Genomic DNA, 17314 nt, shown 5'->3' with positions numbered 1-17314 from the left:
TTTTTTTTTTTTTTTTTTTTTTTTTAAAGATTTTATTTATTTATTTGCGACAGAGAGAATGAGAGACAGAGAGCATGAGAGGGAGGAGGGTCAGAGGGAGAAGCAGACTCCCCACCGAGCAGGGAGCCCGATGTGGGACTCGATCCCGGGACTCCAGGATCATGACCTGAGCCGAAGGCAGTTGCCTAACCAACTGAGCCACCCAGGCGCCCCGACATTTTTTTTTCTTGAAATAAAATATATTGAGGCATAATTTACACACAGTAAAATGCATACATTTTAAGTGTACAGTTTGACAAATGTGGACAAATATGTCCACCTGTGTAACTACCACTGCCGTCAATACAGTAGAACATCTCCATTGCCCAGTTTCCTCCTGTCCCTTGACACGCTATGATTTTTGTCCCTGTTTTTGCCTTTTGAAAACTTCCTGTAAGTGGAATCACGTGGAATGTACTCTTCTGTGTCTGGGTTCTTTTGTTCAGCGTAATATCCGAGAGATTCATCCGTGTCGTTGCATGTAGTGTTTCATGAATCAGTGGCTCATTCTCCTTTATTTCTGGATAGTTTTCCACTGAACGAGTCCACCACACTTTGTGTATTCATTCACTTGTTGAAGGACCTCTGGGTTGTTTTCAGTTTGTAGCTGTTTTGGATAAAGCTGCAATGAGCATTCTTGTACACATCTTCGTGCGGACATTTACTGCATTCATGGATCAGGTCTGTGGTGCAGTTTATCTAAAGGCAGCACCACACCCAAGGTCATCTAGGTTCTCTCCTATGATCTTCTAGGAGTTTTATAGTTTTGCAGTGTACATTTAGGTCCGTGCTCCACTTGGAGTTAATTTTTGTGAAGGCGGTACGGTCTGTGTCAGAAATCTTTTACGTGTTTATTTATCTTTGCATGTGGATGTCCAGTTGTCCAGCACTCATAGTTGAGGCAGGCTGTCTTTGCTCCATTGGGTTGCTTTTGCTACAGATCAGCTGACTCTATTTATGGGGGTCTATTTCTGGGCTCTCTGTTCTTTTCCATTGATCTTTTTCTCTGTTCTCTTGCCAATACCACATACTCTTGATTACTGTGGCTTTATGATAAGTCTTGAGGTCGGGTAGTCAGTCCTCCAACTTTGTTGTTCTTTAGTACTGCGTTGTCTATTCTGGGTCTTTTCCCTCACATATAAACTTTAGAAACTGTTGATAATAACAAAATAACTTCCTGGGATTTTGATTGGGATTGCATTGAATCTATAGATTAAGTTGGGAAGAACTGATACCTTGGCAAACGTTGAGTCTTTCTGTTCACACACAGGGAATATCTCTCCATACATATTATATGTATTTTGTCAGATTTATACCTAAATATTTTATTTTGGGGAGTTCTAATATAAATGGAATTGTGTATTTAATTTCCAGTTCCACCTGTTCATTGCTGATATATAGGAAACTAGTTGACTTTTGTATATTTGTATTCTGCAAACCTGCTATATCGCTTGAGCCCTTAAGATTTTGTAAGTGAAAAATCATCAGTAACCTAAGATTTGTATATCATATTTTGATGATCAGTTTGATTGGTCTTTAAATAGAGTCCCTAAGCATTATTGTAGTGTATCTACTTTTATGATTGTTGTAGAACCTTCTAGGAACTGAAAAATCTGCCTGATGTTTTTTAATACTAACTTTTCTGACTTTTATTTTTTATTTATTTATTTATTTTTAAAGATTTTATTTATTTATTTGACACAGAGAGAGCACAAGCAGGCAGAGTGACAGGCGGATGCAGAGGGAGAAACAGGCTCTCCGCTGAGCAGGGAGCCGGATGTGGGGCTCGATCCCAAGACCCCGGGATCATGACCTGAGCTGAAAGCAGCCGCTTAACGGACTGAGCCACCAGGCGCCCCAAACTTTTCTGACTTTAAAAAAATTTTTTTTTTTTAAGATTTTATTTATTTGCGAGAGAGAGAATGAGAGACAGAGAGCATGAGAGGGAGGAGGGTCAGAGGGAGAAGCAGACTCCCTGCCGAGCAGGGAGCCCGATGCGGGACTCGATCCCGGGACTCCAGGATCATGACCTGAGCCGAAGGCAGTCGCTTAACTGACTGAACCACCCAGGCGCCCCTTTTCTGACTTTTAAAAAGTCTTAGCATAAAAAAAGAATCTGGTCTGTATGCCAAAAGAGTTGATACCAGTTTTATTCATAGTGTCAAAAAGGGAACTAGCCCCAAAGTCCATCAGTTGGTAAATGGATAAACTGGTATATCGATATAATGGAATACTACTTGGCCATAAAAAAAGGAACTTCCGACGAACATGTGCAACAACCCGGACAGATCTAAGAAGCATCTTGCAAAGTGAAGAGCCTGCATCCTACATGGTTTCATGTAGGTACATTGTAAGAAAGGCAGAACCAAGCAGAGAAAACAGATTAGTAGTTGCCCAGAGCTAGGCGCTGGGGAAGGAGGAGGGAACTTTTGAGAGTGAGGGAAATGTTCTGGATCTTAATTGTAGTGTATCTTAATAGTGTACATTTGCCAACTTCTCAGACTCTACAGTTAAAAAGACTGAGTTTTACTGTATGTAAATTAGACTTCAATAAACCTGATTAAAAAAGAAAAGGAGAAGCAGAGGTGCCAACATGATTTAATCAGGAAAGAAGGGTCTTTTAAACACATGGTGCTGGAACAGCTGGGTATCTATATGGGGAAAAAATTAATCTCAACCCCTCCCTCTGGAATACTCATTGGATAGTGACTGAAATTCTCTGCATTTGACATTCCTTTTCACCGTGGCGAATAACTTTATATCCATTTAACACTTTTTTTTTGAAGATTTATTGATTGATTTTTAGAGAGAGAGTACACACGAGTTGGGGGAGGGGCAGAGGGAGAGAGAGAATCTCTAGCAGACTCCATGCTGAGCACGGAGCCTGACTGGGGCTCAATCCCACGACCCTGAGATCATGACCTGAGCCGAAACCAAGAGTCGGATGCTGAACCGACTGAGCCACCTAGGTGCCCTCTGTTTCTCAACACTTTGTTTAGTTCTCACTGGTTTGACCACTTCTGTCTGTAAGGTGTAGTAAACACACATTACCCACCCCCCCAGTACAAGTGACAAAGCAAATATATGTATTAGGGTTCTCCAGAGAACAGAATCCATAGGGTGTGTGTAAAGAGATTTATTTTAAGGAATTGGCTCATGTGATTATGGAGGCCGAGAAGTTCAGACCCCGGGGGGGCAGATGGTATGTTCCAGTCCAAGTCCAAGCCTGAGACTTCTGTCCTAGCTCAAAGACAGGCAGAGAGGAAATTCTCTCTTCAACTTATTATTCTGTTCAGGCCTTCAGTAGATTGAGCGAGGCCCACCACGCTGGGGAGTGCCGTCTGCCTGACTCAGTCTGTGGAATCAAATGTCAGTCTCATCCAGAAACACCCTCACAGACACACCCTGAATACTGCGCGACCAGTGAAGGGGACGCAGGATCGACCGGCATGTACCTCCTGACCTTTTTGTCCTGTGGTCGTCAGTTCTGCTATGGAAATGTGGAAAGTGCCCTGATGCAGGTCCTCCCGTGGGTCTGGCCATGGGGCCTGCTCTTCCCAATAAGGATGACACACTCCAGAACGTGAGGGAGCTCAGCCCCCCGCGGTCTGCCGCAGACCACCCTATCGTCCCCCTGATCTTTGCCCACTGTGGGTGTGAAGGCCCCTTCAGACCAGCAGCCTCCCGTGGGCAGCCGGTGTGGGGCTCCTGCCACCATGTAGGTGTGACGAGGAATGTTGAGCAACCCCACCTCGAGCTAAGAAACAACTCTTTCTGCACAGCCACCTTGTTTTGGGGTTAAACCTAACCTGAAGCCTGATCGTTCACAAGGGCATTGACGGAGCCCTTGCAGAAAACCAGCCCCCAAGGGCGAAGCTTTTGGATGAGACTTTGCTGTCCATCCTCTTGCTGGCGGCAGAAGCCTGAGACTGACTCGCAGCAAGCCCGCTGTGGATCATTTCCTCAGCGGAGCCTCTTCGTGCCCTGCTGCTTCAGAAGCTGGAAGGCTTCTTGTTGACCGCTTTTTGAAGTTGTGGGAGATTCATGTTTGAAAATAATGCCCTTATTTTTTGAATGACTACTACTTTGGGGTCAGTGTTGTTCCCTGACTTGCTTCTGCGTCCGAAGGGCTCCCCACACTGCCGCCGCTGTCCCCAGAAGGCAGCCGGGTGTTCCCCCAGAGCCCTCCCTGGCTCCCGCTGCCTCCGCGCCTGGGCCAGAAATGCGCAGGTCCCACTCCATTTTAAAAAGTGAAGCTTGTTGGTGGTGCTGTGTGGTGGTCTTTCTGTCTCTGCTCTCTCTCTTTGCAACCCTGAGGAGCTGTGGAGCCTGCTTGAAGCAGCACGGTCCCTTCCTTTCTCGGCACTGCTCACACAGGCCCTCTAACACACTCACCCTGCTTTGTCTCCACAATTGCTATTGGTGTGGCTTGTTTGAGGTTAGAGAGGGCAGCACCTGGGACTGCCCTAGTTCCCGGACGTTAAACACGACCCGTGCCCTCAGCCTCATCGGCAAGCGCTGCCTCAGCTTGGTGTTGGGGTGCTCAGCGCCTCGGTTTGGAAAGGCCTAGAAGGGCTTGCCCCCGAAGCCAGTCTGGTTCTGGGGCAGGACTCCAGGGCGAGACAAGGCTCTCAGGACCAGTCTCACCGGTGAAGAGCCAGACACGTGGGGTTTGGGGTGTCCCAAAGGGAAGCCTTGTCTTGTTTGCCTGCACCCATCCCCGATTCTAAAACTTGAACATTTGTGTTAAATTGCAGATAAAGCCAGCCCATTGAGCTTTTGTGCAGGGTGGGAGGTTAAGCAGTGGCTCTAGGCTTACAGCCTTTGTTACTTACAGCTCTGTCCCCCCACCAAAGGAACCCTTGTCTTTGTGCATTATATTTACTTTTATTCATGTGTTTATTTTTTACACACTGTCCTGCATTTTACTTTATTTATTCAACGATACCTCTAGTCAGTTCCTCCAAGTCCACTGTTGTAGCTCTAATGCATTCTTTTCCAATTTTTCTATTGTGGTAAAATACACGGAACATAAATTTTATCATCGTAACCATTTTTAAGCGGAAAGTTCACGTAGCATGGAGCACATTCACATGGGCAACCATCACCACCCTCCGTCTCTAGAATTCATTTCATCTTTCCAAATGGATCCTCTGTCCCCATTGAACACTGACCCCCCCATCCCCTCCCAGGCCCTGGTAACCTCCAGCCTGTCTCTGGGAACGTGACTCCTCTAGGGACCTCGTATGAGCAGAATCATACGGCATCTGTCCTTTGTGACTCAGCAGCAGGTCCTTTAGGTTCATCCACGTCGTCGCAGCTGCCAGAATTTCCTTCCTTTTGGAGGCTGTGCGATATTCTGTTGTATGTGTGTGCGCGCCACACTTTGTTACCCATTCATCCTTCCGTGCACACTGGGGTGCACACGGGGGGCTTCCACCTGTTGCCTGGTGCGAATCATTCTGCCGTGAACATGGCTGTACAAATACCGCTTTGAGACCCTGCTTTCAGTTCTTTTGGATATAGACCCAGAAGTAGAATTGTTGGATCGTATGGTCATTTTATATGGTAATTCGATTTTTAATATTTTGAGGAGCCTCCATACTGTTTTCCGCAGTGGCTGCACCAGTTTGCATTCCCATTAATAGGGCCAGAGGGTTCCAGTTTCTCCACATCCTGGCCAATGCTTATGTTCTGGTTTGGTTTTTGTTTTGTTGAAGATTTTATTTATTTTTTAAGTAAGCTCTACACCCAGTGTGGGGCTCAAACTCATAACCCCGAGATCAGGAGTTGCACACTCCACTGACTGAGACAGCCAGGCGCCCTGTATTGTTTTGTTTTGTTTTTGATTGGAGCCATCCGAATGGGTGTGAGGTGGTATTTCACCGTGATCTTGATTTGCGTTTCCCTGATGATGAGTGATGTGGAACATCTTTTCACGCGCTCATGGGCCATTTGCATGTCTTCAGGGAAATGTCTCTTCAAGTTGTTTGCCTTTTCTTGAATTGGGTTGTTTGATGTTCTTTTCTTTTGAGTATCATGAGTTCTCCATTTATTCTGGATATTAAGCCCTCATTAGATACATGATTTGCAAACATTTTCTCCCTTTCTGTGGGACTCTTCCCTGTGGATAGTGCCCTTTGATGCACAAAAGTTTCTAATTTGCATGAAGTCCGATTGGTTGATTTTTTTTCTTTCGTTGTTAATGCCTTAATTTTTTATTGCTGTGTATCTTTTGTAAAAGGAAAAATGTTTTTTTTCTCATAGTAAAAACCAATCAGTGCTCAGTGTAAACAAAAACAAATGTAAGTACAGAAAGCCAGGAAGCAGTAAGTCAGAATCACCCAGACGGCTGCTGCCCAGGGACGTTTGCTGACGCTGTCTTGGGGCTGGGTGGTGGTGGGAGGGCCCACATGCTTACCTGATGGCCAGCCCCTAAGCCGGAACTCTCCCTGCAGTGAGCCACAGGCCCACTGAGTGGTCTAGTCTGCATGATGCAAGTTATGAGTCTCCTTATAAATAAGTTAGTTGACTCGCTGTTTACAACATAAGCCATAGATTCACTGTGAGGATGAGAAGAGTCCCCTGGGGGGCCACCCGCATGACCTGCTGCTGGCCCAGGGCCAGGCGGTGAGAAATTCAGGACCTGAACGGGGCTCCTCACTCCTCACTTCACCGTGCCCAGTCATACTCAAGTAGGTATGTATGGACTAAGAACAAAACTTTAGGCATTGAGTGTATTAAAGACTAAAAGATGATAGCGTTTGGTGCTAATATGCCAAATAAGGAAAAAATCAGAGCAACTTCAAACGTCTTCTGGTTAAGAGAAGACGGGCTTTCTTTGAACTTAGAGAACCACGTTCGGGACAGGTAATGAAGAAACGTCAGATGCGTCTGCTTCACCTCTGCTGGGTTACAGACTCACCCGACGGGAGCGTCGAGGACTAGTTGTAGGCTGACTGCGGCTCGCTCAGCTGTGACCTCTGCCCCCAGGACCAGTGCCTCCGCATCTGTTGGGTCAGAGAGGCCAGGAAGCGCGTCCGTGTGGGACAGAGACGCACCTGTCGGCACCTGAACTTATAAGGAAGCACGATCCTTCTCAGCCCCTTCTGTTCACCAGATTGAACTTAGACCAAGAAGAAACTTGCACGTGTGACTTCAGTCCCTGGGGGGAGATGGGAAACTATGGTGGGGGGATGTGTGTGTGCTGTGTCTTACCGGGGCTGCCGTATATAAACGCTTCCTACAGCGGAGTACCATTCAGATCCAGAAAAGAAGGAGCTGTTGATCTATGTGACCAGTGGACGAGTCTCAAAGCTCACCTGGTGTGACTCCATTTATAGAACACTCTAGAAAATGCCAACTAACTTATAGGGACAGAAAACAGATGAGTGGCTGGAGGGGAGGGATGAGCTCTGGGGGTCGATGGAGGTGTCACTCTCTGACCGTGGTGATGGGGTCGCAGGTGCACACACGCAGCCAAACGCGTCAGACTGTACCCGTGAAGCATGTAGTCGGGGCAGTTGCTCGTGGGCCAGCCTTACCCAGCGGTTCAGAGGAACGAGGACGTCCAACGGCAGAGCCGCGGGAGCGGGAGCCGGGCTGGACTTCGGGAGTGAGGCTTGAATCCAGATGTTGACGTGATACCTCTGGGCCTCGGGTTCCTCAGCTGTAAGGGGGTCGTGCTGCCCGCCCTGAGGCCATGTGCAGAGAGCCTGAGGGAGCGCCAATGGGTGGTGTGCTCCTCCAAGCGCCTCGCACTCGGTGGTAAGAGCCCTTTCAGGGCAGCTCCTATTAAAAAGATATCATATGTACGTATCATATGATCCATGTCTTTTCCTTGCAATTAAACTGAAGTCTTGTGAAACGATTAGTAAAGAGAGTCCGTTTTCACAAACTGCTGTAGACCTGGCATTTGTCAGGTGCATGTACTACTACTTGGCTCAAAAATAAGCAGAGGTATTTGTATATCATGTGTTGTATTTTTGGATTATTCATTATAACCAGGTAAGTCCCTTACCCTGTTCTTGGCATTCTCAATACACAAATGACGGCGCATCCTTGATGCGTGGTCCCTATGCCCGCGGACGGGACTCGGGGACTCTGCCCCACCTCCACGGCGCTTGTGAGTCTTGCTCTTAAAACTGGAAGCCGAGCTCTCAGTCACATGACATCTTCAGTCACCTTTTCCCTTTGCTGCTTTCTCAGCCTTCGGCAAAACTTTTTTTTTTTTGATACGGTTTCGTCTTCTCTAGAAACTGTGCAGCCTTTTACATCCTCCAGAGGGGATGGTCTCGAAAAAGTCAGTGGCCTGCCCTCAAAGGAAGCTCGCTGACCTCTGGCAGCAGCTGTGTGAGAGACGAGCGCCCCTAATTCTGATGTTTCTCACGGCGCGGCGACTGCCTCTCTCCCGTGTGATACGTACGTGAGGCTGTGTGCTGCCCTGGGCCGCGGCAGCGTGGGGTCGGCCAGGTTTCTCCGCGCCCAGGCTGGGCTGCCTTTTCTGTAGGGGTGCACTGAGAGCGCTGGGGGCTCAGGAAGGACTGATGAAGGTGGCAGTGACCAGAATGTCCTTTTTTCTCTGGCACTTGCCTGTTTCAGCACCTTTCACATAAAACCCACACCGCCCTTTGCATGCCGACCTTTGTACCATGAACATGTGTTACCTTCTCCATTAAAAAAACAAAATGAACTGAGGATAAACAAAAGCCACACGGGTGGAGATTGCTTCCATATTTCAGCCTCATGAAGTTTTAGGTTCATGGAGTGAAAAGGCATCAGGTCCCAGGTATATAGTCCAACACATACAAGGAATACAGACTTGGAGAAGGTCGGACAGGGAGAAGTCAGCATGTGCAATGGGGGGCTGTCTCTGGAGCACCCCTAAGACGCGCTCCGTCTGTGTCTGCTCAGATGTCCTCTGATACTGACAGAGCTCCCAGTATGTCTTAAAAATGGACATTCTGGGTTTTGGGCCACTTTATGGTAGTGCATCCATTCTCTCAGATCTGTGTCTGAGTTTTATCTTCTGAAGCCACACAGGATAAGCCTGCTCCCCTCCCACGGGACAACCCTCCAGCTAGTGGAGGCCCTGTTGCAAATCTCTCCGACAGAGCGGCCCCCATTCCTGCACCTGCTCCCCTTCCACAGGTGCTGTGGGGGAAGAGAACCTGAGAGCCGTCAGAAGCTGGAGGAGAGGCAAGGACCCCACTTACTCTTAACGGGTGGATTAAGACACATGCCCATTGAACGCTTCTACTGAGAGGAGGTGAAGGCCAGAATAGAGGGGTACAGATCTTGAACTTTTCAGAAACCTCAAACTGTAAGGTCACACTCACTGAACACGGGTATGATAATTTGTCTTTTACCCTCCACCCTCTGAAAGGGGCTGTAAGACGGTCCAGGTGTAAAACATAGACCTCAGAACAGAGAGGTGAAGGTGAATGATCTCACTGGAAGGGACTAGCATCTTCTGAGACCCGTGAGCGTAGCCAGTGTTATTCCTTAGAGCTGCTGTCCCAAGACCGCGCTGGGCTTGGGGGCCAGGTGTGGTGGGTCTGTACCTGCAGGCGTGTGTGTTCATGCAAATTAGTGCCACGTTTACTTTTCTGTCCGCCTCATCTTTTTTGCCTTGTGTCCAGCTCCAGGGTCTCTGTCCTGTATCGCTGATTCTTTTCTACCTGGAAGGACAGCTTGACGTTCATCCCAGTCTCAGTGTCCAGCTCTGATTTTCAACCCATCTTTCCAGCTTATTTGTTCATGTTTCTGAATCTAGTTTCTACTCTCAGTTGCTGGCAGGGTGGGCCAGCTCTGCTGGTGGCTTGGGGGACTGCCCTCTGGGGGAGAGGTAAGCAGAGTCACACACTGGGGGATCTGGCAAGGGACCAGGGGGTACGCTGACCCTAGCAGGTGGCCCTCAGTGGCTAACCTATGTTGATTAATATTGACAAATGTTTTCCATCCTGGAAATGTTCCATCCCAGTGATGATGGCCCGGTGCGGAGGGGCAGGCTCAGCTCCCCTCACCCCCTGGGATCTCCTGTTGTAAGGGGAGGGGAGTCCAAGTGTGACTACCCTGCTTTGCACCATCTTCTTCTGCCTGTTGGTGCCCGGTAGGGGAGGTCGACTCACTGCCTGGCCCTGCTGAACTGCGAGGGTGGGGGTGGTTTTTCCACTGATGTCTGGCCTAAGTAGAGCAGGTGTTTCCAAAAAGACGTTTCTGTTGTTAGGTTACTGTAAGGTTAGGAACAGTTCTCAAGACCCTTCTCAGTCCTCACACCAATAGTAAATGGGGAGTGGGGTCCCAAGACCACCCTCAGGTTGGATAATTCACTGGAAGGACCCAAGGAGCTCACGGAAAGGTGTTGTACTCTCCGTTACTAAAGGTTCATCGCAGCAAAGGATTCAGATCACAAGCCAAGGGAAGAGGCGCGGGGGGAGGGGTTGTCCCCTCTCAGCGGAGGTCTGGACAGGGCCGATGCCAGCTGCCATTGGTGTGTGACAGTGTGCGTGGAGTACTCCCCGCAAGCCGTCATGTCCACAGTCTCTCCTGGGCCTTTGTCATCGAACAGGTAGACCCCCCACATGGCTGACCTCAGCCTCCAGCCCCTCTGGAGGTCGGGCTGACACTCGGACCCAAAGCCCCTCGAGCCCCCAACCACACTGTTAGCCTCAGGCCCCCAGGAAACAAAGACACTCCTGTCAGGCAGAGCCGCCTCCCCGCAGGAGCTGCGGGCAGGAGGGGCCTCTCTGGGCAAAGTTCAGTCCTTCACTGCACCACTCTTGCCCGTCCTTTGCCTGGGCTCCAGAGGCTGTTCTTGGAGCTTTTTTCCTGTGCCTGATGGCTCTTCAGGGTTGGAGGCAGTGCTCTCTGGGAGGTGGGACAGGCTTGTCCCCTGTTGTTCCTCGAGTAGCCAGGTCCCTGGACTGTCCTTTCCGAGCCTTCCTGTGCCTGTTGGTTGTGTCACATTTCTAGTTGTTGCGTTGTGAGTGGGCAGATCTGTAATGGAGCGGAACCGTGGGAGGCCCTGGGCGTGGCTGCACGTCCTCTCATCCCCGGGCTAGCGTCCCCCCCGGGGTTACCCGCCACCTCACCAGCGTTCTCTGTCCCAGCACTCGATCGGACACATCTTCCCTGTGGTGTCCCTAGCACTTCGCCAAGTACCTGGGACAGAGTTGGTGCTCAGCATATCTGTCAAACAGGATGGGCTCCTCTGGCATTTCTGGTATTGACCTTGACTGTGGTCAAGGACAGCCTTCAGTGGAAGTTGTAAGGGAGCCACAAATCCGTTGTCCGGCCTGCATCTCCCCGTTCACGAGGGTGGCCGCCTGCCCCTGAGCCGGTGGGCCTGCCAGAGGGCCTGCTGGTCGACCTCGCCAGGGTGCAGTCCCAGCACCTGCTGACATTCACAGCTGCCAGTCTGCGCCTGCCCCCCCTTCGCCCTCCCACCACCCTTTTGTTTTTTGAAGATCAGGCAGCCTTTCCCCATCTCAGCCGTGGCTCTGCCACTGTCTGGCTCCTCTGTGGGGACACCAACAGCGCTCTTAGAGCCTGGAAAGCTCTCGCATGGGCCCCCTTTCAGCTGCCCGGTGGACCCTCACTGTCCCCCCTCTGACCTCGGGTGCGCGCCACCCTTTCCATGTAGAGGGGGGCAGAGACGGTGCACAGGGCCCAGCACACGTCAGCCGCACGCAGTGGCCTGTCTCTGATGTGGTTATTTGCATTAAATGTGCACAGCAAAAGGTTTATCTCAGGGGCTGGGACGTCTTTAGCATTTTTATAAGTTGTAGCATGCATTCAACTTTAGGCTCGTGTTTTGGTTTTGCTGACCACCTCGCCTTCCTCCTCGGCATTTCCTACCCATGAGGCTCTGAGTCCCTGCCCGAGCCTGGTCTGTCAGCACCCCCTTCTCAGTTCAGTGATAAAGGATCTCCAGCGACCTCGCCAGCCACACCCGTCCTTCTGGGCCCCTCGAAGCAGCGTTAGAAGCAGCATTAGCCCTATCACACGGAGGGGCTGAAGCTCAGCAGGCAGCCTCACAAAGCCTAAGTCGTGGAGGATGGAGGTGTGAGGGGCGGGCAGGGACACGGACCACGATGGGGGGTCTGAGATATCAGCAAGCGCCGTCCGTCGGAGTCAGACTGCAAGAGGACCCCCTAGCTGGACTGTAGTCTTTAACATAGCTCTGTGTTACCTTTCCAGGGTCCTGAGAGCAGTGTCCCGTCTCCATGAAGCTGACGTGACCGCATCCAGGTGAAGGGGCCCCCCGCCCCGTCCGCGGACAGAATGACCAAAACCCGGCTCTTCCGCCTGTGGCTGGTCTTGGGGTCCGTCTTCATGGTCCTCCTGATCATCGTGTACTGGGACAACGTGGGCGCCGCCCACTTCTACCTGCACACTTCCTTCCCCAGGCCACACCCCCTGGAGCCGCTGCCCACCCCCGCACACGGGGCAGAAAAGGGGTTCACGTCAGACGTGGACGCATTTTTGCAGAAGCTGCTCAGTGGCGGCCTGAAGCAGAACGCCCTTTCTGGTAAAAGGACGGAGCAGCCCTCTGTGCCGGCCTCCAGCAGGCCCGTGCTGAGCAACGCGGAGGAGAGCGTGAGGGGCTACGACTGGTCCACCCGCGACGCCCAGCAGGGCCCGGACCCGGGTGGGCGGCAGGCCGAGAGGAGGAGCGTGCTCCGGGGGCTCTGTGCCAACGCCAGCTTCGTGTTCCCCACCAAGGAGCGCTCCTTCGACGACATCCCTAATTACGAGCTCAACCACCTCATCGTGGACGACCGCCACGGGGTCATCTACTGCTACGTGCCCAAGGTGGCCTGCACCAACTGGAAGCGCGTGATGATCGTGCTGAGCGAGAGCCTCCTGGACCGCGGCGCCCCCTACCGCGACCCCCTGGACATCCCCCGGGAGTATGTCCACAACTCCAGCACCCACCTGACTTTCAACAAGTTTTGGCGTCGCTACGGCAAGTTCTCCCGCCACCTGATGAAGATCAAGCTGAAGAAGTACACCAAGTTCCTGTTTGTGCGGGACCCCTTCGTGCGCCTCATCTCGGCCTTCCGCAGCAAGTTCCAGCTGGAGAACGAGGAGTTCTACCGCAAGTTCGCCGTGCCCATGCTCAAAATGTATGCCAACCACACCGGCCTGCCCGCGTCCGTCAGCGAGGCCTTCAGCGCGGGCCTCAAGGTGTCCTTTGCCAACTTCATCCAGTACCTGCTGGACCCGCGCACCGAGAAGCTGACGCCCTTCAACGAGCACTGGAGGCAGGTGCACCGTCTCTGCCACCCCTGCCAGATCGACTACGACTTTGTGGGGAAGCTGGAGACCCTGGACCAGGACGCCGCCCAGCTCCTGCGGCTCCTCAAGGTGGACAAGCTCCTTCACTTCCCCCCGAGTTACCGGAACAGAACTGCCAGTAGCTGGGAGGAGGACTGGTTTGCCACGATCCCCCTGGCCTGGAGGCAGCAGCTTTACAAACTCTACGAGGCCGACTTTGTCCTCTTTGGCTACCCCAAGCCCGAGAACCTTCTTAGAGACTGACGGCGTCGGGGGGCAGTCCCGGTCTCCAGAACAAGCGGGGCTGGACGAAGGGTCTGCCGTAGCACGACCTTCCTCCCAGGGATGGGGCGATGGGTTGACGCGTATATTTTTTTATGACTTTGTGTCCCTCCCGGTCTGACCCATGGCACAGTTCCACAACGCTCCTGTTGACGAGGCAGCTGGAAACACCCGGAATCGACCGTACCCACACTCCGGTTTTTAAAATCACCTTCGATTTTGCAGTCTGGACTTACTGTTGATTCCACTGCCTATATTCCTTGAGTACTGTGTTAATATTGTTTTTTAAGATTAATATATTTCAGATATTTAATATGAAAAGTGGAGGAGAGGATGGAGTAAATGTTGCGTCTGCTTCTGCCGCCTGCTTCCGTGGTTATTCTGGTACAGCGACAGGGGCTCGGTCAGGGGCTCTGAGGGACTTGACCTCAGAAACTCGGGTGAAGGCAGGGAATTTTCATGCTCATCTTCAGCAAAAAGGAGGAACCTACGCTTGAAATCAGGCCTCACCTGTAGCAGATCCTTTGCAAGCGAAAGCTCTCTGACCGTGTGATATTTCTGAGAAGGGAAATCGGTTAGAGAGGGTCTTCTACTTGAGACCCTACCTCAGGGCACAGTCACAGAAGCAGGACATTAGCCGCAGCTGTTCCCACAAGGTTATCAGTCATGGACATAAGGATGCACTGTCACAGGGATGGTGTGAGCACGAGTCTGTCCCGAGAATCTGTTCCCTGCCATCAGCAAGGTGAGGCTTGGGTGGGATTGTCGTCATAGCCTTGGCTGGTCAGCTTCAGCTCCTGTGACCGTCCGCCTTGAGGCTGTGACTGACCCTGGGACCCTCACGTTTGGTGGTCCCGACTCCGTAGCGGTGTCCGTCTGGGCTAGTCCAGGAAGGCTCTTTCTAAACATCTGGTTCAGACTGATGTGCAGTTTTGGCTGTGACCCTGTAGTTGGTGGGAAGCGTGCAGTCATTCTGCGGTGTGTGGGCCTCAGGTGTGACCTTGTCCCCTTAATCTGTAGCATTTGGTCCTCGAAGCCCTGTTCCCGAGCAGCTAGCCGCACACCGCAAAGTCCTCCTGCCAGCTTTCCTTTGAGTGTGGTGTCCTTGCTCTTCTGGCTTCCAGGTGGCATGAGGTTTGAGCCCGGGGCCTCTGGGTGCCCGCCTCACAGACTCGAGCTCCACGGGGCCAGAAACCACCCGCTTTCCCTTCTGTAATTCCCCTTTCTATAAAACAGTTGGCAGCAAAGATGTTCCAACTCAAGGAGTCCGGTTTTAGAGTCACTGAAGCACCATCACCGTGTTGGGGGTGCCTGGGACACCTGCCCACCCCGTAGTTGGCCGTGGCACCGCGAGCACGGGGCTTCAGGTCACCAGGCAGATGGGGTGGCTCTGCCTTCGGGGCACCTTGTGACCCTATGGTGTGCGACGAGAGCAGGGACCCCCGGCCCAAAGGCCTTCAAGGACAAGGCAGCAGGAGGTGAGGTGAGGTGAAGGCGGGCGTCCCGAGGAAGGCAGTGCTTGAGCGCAGCCTGAAGGATGGGGTGCGGCTTGGACGTCCGCGGTATGCGTTATGTCAGCACGGATGCGGGGCGTGCCCGGAGGCGGGGGGGACTAACCGCTGGTGTTCCTCGCCAAGCGCCTCCTCCACGTGTCGTTCCACGTCCCCTCGGTCCTGTGCTCTGGTGAGGACCCTCGCAGCAGAGGGCAGTGGAGCCAGGATTTGGAGCTGGCGAGCTTCACCACCACCCCGGGATGCGGATGGGCTGTGAGTGTGGAGTCTGGTGGCCTTGGCTGTCAGGCCCAGGACCTGAGGTTTCACTGAGGCAGCAGCGAGCCGTGGTGGAGGTTTGGGGATGGAGGAACTTGGGCTCTTTGGGGCCAGTGTGCTCCTCCTCGGGGTGAGGAGCGGAGGGGCCAGGAGGCCCGTCAGCAGGCGACAGCAGGCGACAGCAGCCGCCCCGCTCCGAAGGGGCCTGCGCAGGGATAGAGGGGTGACGGTATTCCGGAGAGGTTCCCCCGAGCTGCCACTGTCCTTCTGGTGTGTGACGAAAGAGAAGTGGGAAGAAGTCAGCAGAGCACAACACAGATCTTTCTGCTGACCTGGTAACATCCCCCCACCGATAGTTTTATCGTGGTCAAATACGCATAACATAAAATTTATCATCTTAGCCACTTCAGTGTCTGTTTCAGGGGCATTGAGGGCGTTCACACTGGTGTGCTCCAGAACTTCTCATCTCCCCAGAGTGAAACTCTGCGCTCATTCCTCCTCCCCCACCCCCCGGCGCCCACCCTCCTCCTCGCTGTGTCTGTGACTCTGACGACTCCAGGGACCTCATAGAGGTGGGATCCTACAGCGTCTGTCCCTTGGCCCCTCAGCATCATGTACTCGAGGTCCGTCCCTCTGATGGCAGGTCTGTCAGCGTGTCCTTCCTTGTAAGGCCGAGGGGAGTTCCTCGGCGTGGATGGGCCCGTGGTGTGTGTTCGTCCATCAGTGAACACTTGAGCTGCTTCTCCCTCTTGGCTGTTGTGAGCAGCGTTGCCATGAACGTGGGTGTGCAAATACCGGTTTGAGTTCACTGCTTTCAGTTCCTTGGGGTAAGTACCCGGAAGTGGATTGCTGAGTCATATCTGACCTGGTCACTTTTTATAAACTGAATCAGTGTGGGGAGACATGCAAACGACGTGTCACAGTGCTAGAGGTGAGTTGGGAGGATGTCCTGGGAAAACAAGACAGTACTTGGGATCGTTTCAAATCTTTTTCACGTGTATTAAGTACACTGTGGGTTTCAGTCCTGTGCTGTAATTTTGAGTAACTGGTTTTCATCAAAATGGGCCGTAACGTTGAAATAATGGTTCTGAAACACCTCTTCAGGCCGGCACAGAGGGCTGCTCCGTCCTTTTACCAGAAAGGGCATTCTGCTTCAGGCAGGCGCTTGGCATCTGCCTCTTGTGATAGTTTCTCAGTGAAATGTGTTTATTTCGAGAATGTTCAGACAAATGTCAAAATTCACTGGGTGCTGGGCTCATTAAGGGCAGGGTCCACCTCTGCATTTCTTTATTCTTGGTTTCGCGCATAATTATAGTGTAGGTCCGGTTCCGTGGGTGTCGGGGGCGTGTTTGCAGGGACTGTGGGAGCATCCACCCACCCGTCCAGATTCCTGTGCCACCGGCTGGTTCCGACCTGGGGGCCACCTGGGGGACGACTCAGGACGTGATGGCAGAGAAGGTCCTCGTCGGCCATCGGCCTCCTCCTTCCACAGAGGGGGGGCCCCCACCTCGTCCCTTTCTGGGGTGCCTCTTATTCTTTGCCATTTCCCTGACCACATTTTGCGTCCTGTAAAGAAATTAGACTCTATGTGTTTCGTGTGAAGACACTATAAAATTTTTTTAAATTGATGTTGCAATTAGCTAATTTAACCAAATGATTCTATAAAACTGGTTCTTTACTTGCCTCTCACCTCCAGCTGTTACCGACACATTGGCCCACTGTCCTAATTACGCCATGGGCTGTGGTACAGGATCCTCCCCATGTTGTCACCGAGCCCCCGGCACGGCCACCAGGGCACTGTGCCTGTTTACAGTTGGGGAGAGGGATGTGGGACTCGCCCAACACCCGAGGCGCCTGAGTGAGTGTGTGCACGCGTGTACGTGTGAGAGAGACCCCGTCAGTCCTCGTTCCTCTAAAAATGATGCACGTGTCCATGCATCGAC

The 17314-nt window shown here is 52.0% G+C and overlaps 1 protein-coding gene across 4 annotated transcripts in view; it reads left to right on the top strand.

Annotated features, from left to right (window-relative positions):
• CHST12 (carbohydrate sulfotransferase 12) overlaps positions 1-13923 on the top strand; it is a 25013-nt gene extending 11090 nt beyond the window's left edge. For 3 of the 4 annotated variants that reach the window (XM_021680144.1, XM_021680143.1, XM_021680142.1), the window contains exon 2: positions 12241-13923. In XM_021680144.1, the coding sequence (XP_021535819.1) occupies positions 12325-13584 (1260 nt within the window). In that variant the 5' untranslated portion in view covers positions 12241-12324 and the 3' untranslated portion in view covers positions 13585-13923. Of the gene's footprint in view, positions 1-11777; positions 12104-12240 lie in introns of those variants that run through there. The other variant, XM_021680145.1, reaches the window with a different exon arrangement.
• The last annotated feature ends 3391 nt before the right edge of the window (positions 13924-17314 follow it).

Source organism: Neomonachus schauinslandi, chromosome 5, assembly GCF_002201575.2.
Source record: "Neomonachus schauinslandi chromosome 5, ASM220157v2, whole genome shotgun sequence".
Classification (NCBI taxonomy): Eukaryota; Metazoa; Chordata; class Mammalia; order Carnivora; family Phocidae; genus Neomonachus; species Neomonachus schauinslandi.
The sequence above is the reverse complement of the archived record's forward strand: the minus strand, read 5'-3'. Positions and strand labels throughout refer to the sequence as shown.